The sequence below is a fragment of the Oncorhynchus kisutch genome, linkage group LG1 (assembly GCF_002021735.2).
Source record: "Oncorhynchus kisutch isolate 150728-3 linkage group LG1, Okis_V2, whole genome shotgun sequence".
Classification (NCBI taxonomy): domain Eukaryota; kingdom Metazoa; phylum Chordata; class Actinopteri; order Salmoniformes; family Salmonidae; genus Oncorhynchus; species Oncorhynchus kisutch.
In genome coordinates, this window is record NC_034174.2 from 70,560,502 (window position 1) to 70,570,565 (window position 10,064).

At 42.6% G+C, this 10,064-nt stretch overlaps 1 protein-coding gene across 1 annotated transcript; it reads right to left on the reverse strand.

Moving 5' to 3' along the window:
• Nucleotides 1-748: 748 nt before the first annotated feature.
• Nucleotides 749-9,991, reverse strand: LOC109900676 (stromal membrane-associated protein 1). Its single transcript, XM_031831543.1, has 10 exons — nucleotides 9,706-9,991; nucleotides 9,071-9,204; nucleotides 8,732-8,817; nucleotides 8,526-8,601; nucleotides 8,030-8,098; nucleotides 6,854-6,929; nucleotides 6,296-6,423; nucleotides 5,754-5,973; nucleotides 1,909-2,270; nucleotides 749-1,629 (listed from the first exon to the last, which is right to left on the reverse strand). Exons 1-10 carry the CDS (start codon nucleotides 9,821-9,823, stop codon nucleotides 1,495-1,497), a joined length of 1,404 nt encoding a protein of 467 aa, XP_031687403.1. The 5' UTR covers nucleotides 9,824-9,991; the 3' UTR covers nucleotides 749-1,494.
• Between the last annotated feature and the right edge of the window lie 73 nt (nucleotides 9,992-10,064).

Here is a 10,064-nt window from a genome sequence, read left to right on the forward strand (position 1 = left end):
CATTAGCTGGTCTTGACTTCGGGTACGGTCTTGAGGCAGTTCTGAAAGGTAGTAGTAGCGGAGGGAGCTTCGATGGTACAGGGAGGGAGAAGCGTCAGTCGCGATAGACGGGCCCGGAGCTCTTCGTCGGGCACCTTCACCGAATCCTCCTCCTCGTGTGGATAATCAACAACCGAAGGTGTGACCATTATCAAAATGTTAATATGTCGTCCTCAAATACTTGTAATTGATTGTAGAATATCGAGTAAACTAGGGTCAACACCCTCACTCTGTTTATGCACTCAAAAGAGATCGTGCTAAAACCATGTCCCGCGTTTTTCCTTACCTTGGAATTTGTTTATTCTTCCTAGCTCTCCAGTTCAGTGCTTCTTCATTCAGTTATTTTTCAGAAAACAATTTGTAAATCTTTTTTCTTTACCATGTTGCACAATCAACATAATTCTGTAAGATTTTTAGCCTACTTAAAAGGGAGCTCTTGGCTCTCCGTGTCTATATTCCCTCTTATATGATACTATAGTGGTGTATTTAACCTGCCAGCTCTGCAAAGGATGGTTAAAGAATGATACCACCCTGACAATTGCATGTGTGTAGCCTAGCCCCACAAAAAAAATAGATACATGGGGGAGTAGACATGTTTTAAATGCAAACTTCTGTCCCTTCTTAGGTGTTCTGGTAGAAGTGACATTGATTGTTGTTAATGGCAAAATCTAGAACTCAGAAGTCTAGAATCTAGAACACACAAGACACATTGGTTTATCATACTTTATTTTGTAGGGGAACCACATGTAGTTTAAAATGTTATACAGAGCTGTACATAGGAGAGCAGTATTCACAGAAATTATAGCCATGTCTTCTCCTAAAGCTTAAATACTTTTCTTTAATTCTCTATAATAATTTTTATAATGATACAATAAAAGCTTGTGTAACTGGTCCTGCAGCTTTTTCGATATGTTGTCGATGATGTCTTTGTTGTTGTATTTGTTTACGTTGTTGTGGTTGTCATTTGTTTCTTTCCAAAAAAGGAAAATGAAAAGAGTTATGATATCCACAACATGTAACAGGCACTGACTGCCAGCCTGCGTATGATGGTGTATGAGCACTCCCAATTTACTCACAAAAAAGAGACGGAAAGAGAGAGCGATGGATAGAAAGTGACAGAAAGAGAGATATGTGCCCCTTTGAATACTTCAGAAATGCTTCCTTCCTTGAAGTAATCACTGATCTGATTGGCTCGGTCAGACTAATAAGACGGTCACCTTGCTTTCACCTGTCCAATCACCAATGGATCTGTGATTACCTGAAAGAAACAAGGAAGGAAGGCTGCATCTCTTCAGTATGCGAACAGAGCCAGATAAGCTCGATGTTAGAGAGTGGTCAGTATCAATTGGAGAATGGGCATCAGTTCATAATGAGGTTTCTGGGGGGGGTTGGATGTTGGATTTCGGACCCCCTGGTTGCGACCCCATCTGCCGCTGCCCTGACCCCAGGGGGGGGTCACTTCCAGAGCTGGTTGCTGAGGGTCTGACCGGAGGGTGCGGCAGCCCAGCCTCCCATGGTGGAGGCAGGCTGACCGAAGGCCATGGCCCCCCCGGCACTGTTCAGACTCATCCCTGACATCTGCTGGTTCATCTGGGGAAGACAGTAGGAGAGATGAATAGTAAGGTGTCAGGGTCAGGGAAACACAATATTGCCTGTTACTAAATCAAGCCCTGACCCCAATGCCTTTATATAGATCTGAGAAAATGTGCTAGTTAGGTAATGTTACCATATTGCCATACCTAAGTCAACTCCCAAAGACACTTGATATTGTATTCTTATAAAACCATCTTATACTTCAAATGCAAAGTTTACCCCCAGGGGAAAATCCCCAATATGCCAAAGAACGTGACATCAAAAGAACTAACATACCTGTCCCATGTTCCAGTGGCCCTGCTGCCCAGGCTGGACGGCATACATCCCCTGCATGCCCTGAGCGGGCACCATACCCGCGGGCATTCCCCCCTGTGGTACCCCCATCATCCTCGGGGCCATGCCAACCATCCCGGCCGCGGGCGCTTGTCCCATGAAACCGTTGGGCATCGTCATGCCAACCATCATACCTGTGTTGGGTCCCATCATGGCAGCTCCGTTCTGAGCCATCATGGCACCCATGACGGTGGTGGGGGGCATGCCTGTGCCCATGCCAGGGAAGGCCTGGTAGCCAGCAGGGACCTGCTGCTGGGGGATGCCTACTGGAAACTGCATCTGGGCGTGGTTCATGTATATACCAGCTGGAAGGGAGAAAGACAGGAGAAATACAGTTTGAGTATGAGTTTCTTTCAAAATATAATTTTCTTTTAGCCTTTATGACTGCTTGCCATAGATATACTGAGAGTGGGAAAGTGACTGAACAACTTGGTTGGTGACTTGCTTCTGTAGAAGTGTTTGGTATTTACCAGCATGTATTTATATAGCCCAGAGCCAGTTGGAGACCATTTCTAGCCTCTGTGTTATTGGTTGGTGTGTGTGTGCGCATGCACTTGTGTGTCATGACTCTCCTGGTCAAGGATCCAAGGCCTCAGACCACAGGAGAGGAGAGGGGGGCTGGGCCGGTTATGACACCTCACGTCAATCGTAAATCTTATGCAGCAGAGAACCATCTCCTGCTGTTCAGTACCAACCAAAGGAATGCCTCTGTTCTCCAGATTATTTTTGCAGCCAAAACTACAACACCCAAAAAATGAATATTGGAACAATATTTCTAAGACAGGAATGTTAAGAATGGTCAGTGGAGATCTAAAAAATAATGTCATGTTGGTTTTCCTTTCGTGATGTTTTTAAAAACTGTATGAACCAAATACTGTACCTTAGGAAGGAAACCACCCTTCGGCTGTTAACATTTTTGGGATAGGGGACAGCATTTTCACTTTTGGATGAATAGCGTGCCCAGAGTGAACTGCCTCCTACTCTGTCCCAGATGCTAATATATGCATATTATTAGTATTATTTGATAGAAAACACTCTGAAGTTTCTAAAACTGATTGAATGATGTCTGTGAGTATAACAGAACTCATATGGCAGGCAAAAACCTGAGAGAAAATCCAACAGGGAAGTGGGAAATCTGAGGTTTGTAGTTTTTCAACTCAGCCCCCATTGAAGATACAGGGTGATATTAGTTATGTTTTACTTCCCAAGGCGTCCACTAGCTGTCAACAGTATTTAGAACCTGTTTTGAGGATTCAACTCTAAAGGAGGGGCTCATAAGGGCTCTTTGAGTGAGTGATCTGGGAGAGTGCCACAGCCTCGGTCTGGCGCGCTCACGTGAAAGGTAGCTACTTTCCACTTCATTTGTACAGACAAAGGAATTGTCCGGTTGGAACATTAATTAAGTTTTATGTTAAAAACATCCTAAAGATTGATTCCATACTTAGTTTGGCATGTTTCTACGGGCTGTAACATAACTTTTTTAACTTTTTGTCCGACGTTCGGGCGTGACCTGAACGCGCTTTTGGATTAGTTTACTAAACGCCCTAACAAAATAAGATGATCAAACAAATCAAACATTTATGGTGGATCTGGGATTCCTGGGAGAGCATTCTGATGAAGATCATCAAAGGTAAGTGAATATTTCAAATGCTATTTCTGAGTAATGTTGACAACCCAATATGGCAAGTATCTTTTTGGCTGCTTTGTTGTCTGAGTGCTGTACTCAGATTATTGCATGGTTTGCTTTCTCCATAAAGTTTTTTTGAAATATGGCACAGCGGTTGCATTAAGGAGAAGTTTATCTAAAGTCCCATGTATAATAGTTGTATCTTTGTCAATGTTTATTATGAGTATTTCTGTAAATTGATGTGGCTCTCTGCACAGTCACCGCATGTTTTAGACGTAACGCACCAATGTCAACTCAGATTATTTTTATATAAATATGAACTTCATCAAACAAAACATACATGTATTGTGTAATATGAAGTCCTATAAGTGTCATCTGATGAAGATCATCAAAGGTTAGTGATTCCTTTTATCTCTATTTCTGCTTTTTGTGACTTGGCTGGAAAAATGGCTGTGTTTTTCTGTGGCTTGGTGGTGACGTAACAATCGTTTGTGGTGCTTTCGCTGTAAATCCTTTTTGAAATCAGACACTGTGGCTGGATTAACAAGAAGTTTATCTTTAAAATGGTGTAAAATACGTGTATGCTTGAGGAATTTTAATTATGAGATTTTTGAATTTGGAGCCCTGCACTTTCACTGGCTGTTGCGGGGTCCTAGACAATCCTAGGCAGGTTAAGTTTGCATCCAACATGATGTTAATACAATATGAAAAATGATTACTCTTTTTTTGTTAAGATATGAATGTGATTTTAGTTTTCTAACGAGATCATACTTTTCATGTCCGTTGTACACACCCTGAATGAGGTCAGACGAACGTGCCAGTGTGATGGAACTGCCCTTTCCAACCAGAGTGCTTAAAAGGACTCGCTAAAAACTAACATATTTAGACCAGCAGACATGAAGCGTGAGCTAAACATTACAAATGGCTGGAAACACTGAAACTCAACACGAGTTGAAGAAGAAACTCACTAGACCAAAACATTGACAGTCTGCAACTGTGCATGTAAAAGGATCTAGAACTTTGACCATCTACCAGAGAAAGGAATGAGAGGATCCCATCTCAGACAATCATTGGTGCATCTGAAGATCAGTTCAGAAGAAACAATCCACTCCAAGCCAGTACAACTAGAAGGATATTGTGAAATCTGGTGGACAATCAGAGCCTTACACCCATCAAGCCATTCCCCATAGACGGATTGATTGGTTTCAACAGAGAGACAATGAACAAAGACATCTAACTTACACATAAATACATTGCATTTCTTACCCAAACGGGCAGCAGTTCGTGTACAAGGTATAGGATCAATGTGAGAACAGTCCTAGAATGTATCCACAATAAATGTCCCTTTCTCTATCCTTCTCTTTTCCACCCCCTCTCCATTGTGTAACAAGCCATCATATCTTGTCAGTCCACTAGAGACTTTTGTCTCGTGTAAATGTGTATTCTGTGTTATTATTTAGCTAGTTAGTAAATAAATAATTAAATATATTTGTGTAGAACTGAATAATCAGAAAAGGCTGGGGTTCTTACGGATTCGAGAAGACTGCGATGTTCAGAATGAGACTGATATGAGGTAATGATTAATAAATTACTGTTATCAATATATCTTAAATATTTCTTCTAGAGTTTAATTGGGGAGATGGTAACTCATTAAACAACTTCTTCCGTGGTGCCCCAAATTCCTAATGCGTTAATTGTTACATGATTAATTTAATCGAGTAACAATTAAACATAGTTGATTTGATAAATAACAATCATCACATTAATCAAAGTCACATCACGATGTGTGCACATGGCCATGCTTATTTATGACAAGGCTCTACAGTGCAACCATTTTACTCGCATATGCGCCTAAATATTTAGTTGTACGACCTGGGATTTTAATTAAGAAGCACAAGTTCTGATGATAATTGTTGAAATGCTTACTTCACTGTACCGCAGCCCTGGAGTGCCATGGTGGATACACTGAGTGCAGATTCATGACCGTCATGCTTGCACCATTATTACAAAGAAAACGTCTTGTTACCTCAAATATTTGTCATTGTTTTGGCATTTCTTTGGCTGCTGCTACACGTGCTCCTTGTAAAATAGGTCAGTGTAGAGCCCTGCATGAGTGTACATACTGTGCATGTGTTAGGCTTGTGTCTGTACTTCTCCTTACCAGGCTGGGCCTGCTGGTGCATCTGAGGCATACTGGTGTTCCCATACAGGGACAGGATGGAGTCCTTGGAGAGGGGTTTCTTGGCCCCGGTGTCCTCCCCCTTAATGCCCCCTCCACCACCAGTCTCACTGAACAGGTCCAGGTCTCCCTGGGCAGAGCCCGAGGATGGGGTTGCTGCTGGGGGTTGTGTTGGGGTGCTGGCTGGGGTACTGGAGCTAGCCTGGAAGAAGGAAGCAAAAACTGTAAGAAAGACGTAAGAAAAGTCGCTAACCCTATTCAGTGTGTTGAGTCTCTTGCTCTTCAAACGTCTCTCACGCTAGCATGCATTGGCCTGCATGGATGTGTGTGAGACAACGGGTAAACAGCAAATTACTCACTGCATTGCAAGCACAATGCTCCACCAACTGAGCCATCGTTCAGATGTAGATGTACAAGGTAATATGTGTGCATGTAAATATAGAAGTTCAGTATGCGTCTTCATGTTTGTGGGGCTGCGTGTCTCCCTGGACCAGGGAAGTGGTGAGGTCATCAGATTGTGTTACCTGAGAGAACTGAGCAGCAGCATTAGATGAGGGGAGGGGGTTGGACACCATGGGGCCAAAGATATCCAAGTCGCTGCTTGTTGTGCTAGCAGCACTACCGTTGTTAGCAGGGGCAGGTGTTGGTGCATCTAGAGAGATGGGGGAGACAGAGAGAGCAACATAGAAGGGTTAAGACACATGTGTAAAACAGGTTATACAGGGGAGGAAAAAAATGTACATAAGATCAATGTGTGTATTGTTCAGGACTGAGCATTTCTGAATAACTGACTGGTTTAGTACATTTTACATTTGAGTCATTTAGCAGACGCTCTTATCCAGAGCAACATACAGGAGCAATTAGGGTTAAGTGCCTTGCTCAAGGGCACATCGACAAATTTGGCCTAGTTAGCTCTTAACTGCTAGGCTACCACCCATGGCCGTATGCATCAAGGCAAAGCAGGGTCACATTCAATAGGCACAAAATGAAAGAAAACGGGATGAAACTAGGAAGGACTATCTTAACTTGTCTAATAAGAAACTCTCATTTTCATTTTGGAAAACTGATTGGTTTAATCTTACCAAGGCCAAGTAGGTTGACGGGAGGTTGTGCTGTCTTCACAGGACTGGTTTTGGGGGCATGGCGGGTCTCTTCCCTCTTCAGGGGTTGAGTCCAAGAGAAAAGGCATAATGATTGTGAAAAAATAATAATGTAGTCTTGGTAGTAATAATGAAGTTGATGTGTTAAGCTTCTTCCAGACTAATGGCTAAATATGCAGGGCTTCAGTTGAGCATAGGTTTAGTTCATAATGAAAGCAAAGATCCTGAGGAGGTGTACTTCAGATAAGACATGCAAGGGATATTTCAAACCCTCAGCAGTCAAGCCGTCTTAGAGGTCAAAGGTTAGGTGCATCCTCAGCCTTGGGTTACTTGACCACATTCAATGCTTTGTCTAGGAACCAACATGCCGGGAGCTCGATGCCCAGCATTTTAACCCTAAACCCACAGATGGTCTATTTTTAACCATGCCATCAATGTATCAACACGTCAAAGTAACTACACAGTGAGACGCACCACAACAAATCAGTTTGCTGGACATGGTGACCATAAACATTTGTAAATTGATGATTAGTTGTATTAAGTACCGGTATAATGCCAGACCTGTTAACTGTAATGTTTTTCATACAGTTTGCCATACTAGACTGTTAAAGGGCAATTCCACCACTTTTCAACCTCCTTTTCATTATCTCCAGCACAATACCGGTGTCGATGTGTGAAAACCATGCATTTGGTTAAAAAGTTCTACATCAAAAACACTAGGAGATTGGTGACATAGGGAGCAAGAAAATACTCTCCCTCTGGCAAAAATAAATAAATCAGTATTTCTTGATTTTAAATCCTGCCCTGTAATGTTACAAGGAAGCAATTTGATCTTTTTAACCACAGATCATAGAAACGCGCCGTTTTCACATATGTAGACAATGGTATGGTGCTGGAAAATGAATATGAGTATGAAAAGAGGCAGAATTGCCCTTTAAGTCTGCTCCCAGTAAACCACTAAAACCTGACCGCTATAGCATGGAGTGTCATGATGAGTGGAACTGTTATAAACAAAATACACATATCATTCTGACTGCAAATCTCAAAAGAGACGAACAGGGTGTACAGTGTGATTGCCGAAAAAAGGAATATGGGTTGGGTTGAGACAGATATCTTATATAAGGAGTCTATAGATGTATCCATTCATAACCACCGTACTTTGGCATTGTATGACAGCTTGGTTCCTCTATCAGTTTCCTTCTCTCTCTTGCTCTCCTTGTCTTTTGGCTGTAGAGGAATCATCATAAGAGGAAATTAGAAAGAAAGAAAATGGAGGAAGAGAGATAGAGGCCTAATCTCGTTTGAATAATGTTCCAAAATGGTTAGGACATAAGCACAATAAAACAGTACCCCAGCAGCAACATAACCACCTGTGGAAATACATGCTAGCAGCCAGTCATTGCGCTAATGCTAGTTAGCATTAGCTAGTGAAACTACCCCCAACTTCCTTCATACCGGACCCAGAGACAAATGGATACAAATGGTATCCAATAGTTAATCTGACTTTAGGGAAGTACATAAAGGGCCTCATTGCCATAACCCCCAAGTATCCCTTTAACCTAACACATAACAAGCAACACTTTGGAGAGTCTACATACAAATAAGACAAGATAAGTAACACATTCTAGTGTGGCATCAGAGGTGAGATACATACGCTGTGTCCATTGGTCACATTTTTGCTGTAGTATTTCTTCTTCTCATACTTGTCCCTGATGAAGAACTCCACTGCTCTGGGGTCAGGGGTTAAGGGGGAAAAAGGTAGCAATATTATGAAGGGGCAAGTACATGTGTTATGGGAAGCTTTATGGGAACTGCAGTGTGTGAGTGAGTGAGAGTGTGTGTGTGTAGTTGTAAGGATACTGGTCTGTCTGAGGCCTTCTGTAGTTGTCTGGAAGGTTGGCCTCATAAAGCTGCCTGGACTTGGAGTTGCCCATATCTACTATGCTCTGTTAGAGAAGAGAAGGAGAGATGGGGGGAAAGAGGGTGGGAGAAAGAGAAGCACAGAGATAGAGAGAAAGAGGGGTGGAGGGTGGATAGTAAAACAGCAGGGGGGACATAAGTATGGGTTAAAAAAGTGGCAACTTTGTATTCAACCAGTAGGATATACAAGAAAGAGGGGTGTCTGTGTCAATAAATATAGGTGAATACATGACACTTCTAATTTAGGAATATTGTAAATCCTGGACATTGGCTAATTACCTGTATTTGTGCTGCTGTCCATTGGTCCAGATTGACAGATTTGACCCGTGATATGTGAACCCCAAGGTTCCTGTGGATGCCAGCACATCGGATACAGATAAACACTCCCAGGTTCCATGATGCCCATCTTGGACCTGGCAGGCAGAGACAGGGTCGTACTCATTAGTGCACCGGTTCAGTCTGTTCTCTTCTGTTAGGTGTCTAATGAACACAGCCCAGGTAAGGGAAGATTCAATTTATCAGAACATGTCTGTACCTGTGGTGCAGGTGTCACAATAGGACTTCAGATAGGCAGGCCTTCCCTGTGCATTCTTTTAGAGTGACATGTCTTGACATTTAGGGATAGTTTCCCAGTGGTGACTTTCATGGTGCAGGGGTGTCGAAACTTGCATTTACTTGTATGACTAAAGTTTGGATCATGGTTCAAGGTGCGGTGGGAGACAAAATGCTACCTTACCTGCCTAGAAGCTACCGGATAAATGCTAAAGAGGAAGGAAGGTGTCAGCAGACTAGCTGCTACTTACAGTTAGCATAGCTAGCTAACAACTCAATCAGAGTCTGGCTGGCGAATAACTGAAACAGTTATATAACATCAAATGACATTTAACGAAGTTCACATTGTGTTATATAGTTACCTTTCGCCTCACAATCGGCGCAGTATTTGTTGTCGTCCTCTCTCAGCATTTTGGACAGAATGGCCTGATGCTGCTCGTTGAGTTTCAGGGCCTTCTCTCTCTCTGATCGGGTCGTCATCTTTGCCGATGTTCTATTTGTTCTTTCAATGAAACAGTTTTCTACCTTGAATGTTCGTGATTTTTTTTTACTTTATGATTTAAGACCATAATCAGACAAATGAACGCCTTCGAGAGAAGTGTAAAAACACCCGGAAACGAAATTTGCTCTCCGCCCACAAGAATTTGCGGGAGGCGGGTGGACATACCTAAACGGCTCTCAGGATTGGATGCTGGAGATGACGTTTCTGCTGACGCATGTC

Excerpts from the sequence above, each read along its gene's own strand:
- LOC109900676 (XM_031831543.1), bottom strand. The coding sequence starts at position 9,823 with ATGACGACCCGATCAGAGAGAGAGAAGGCCCTGAAACTCAACGAGCAG. Across the intron at positions 5,974-6,295 it reads CTGCTGCTCAGTTCTCTCAG|GCTAGCTCCAGTACCCCAGC; the intron begins GTAACACAATCT and ends TCCTTCTTCCAG. Across the intron at positions 1,630-1,908 it reads GCCACTGGAACATGGGACAG|ATGAACCAGCAGATGTCAGG; the intron begins GTATGTTAGTTC and ends TGTCTTCCCCAG.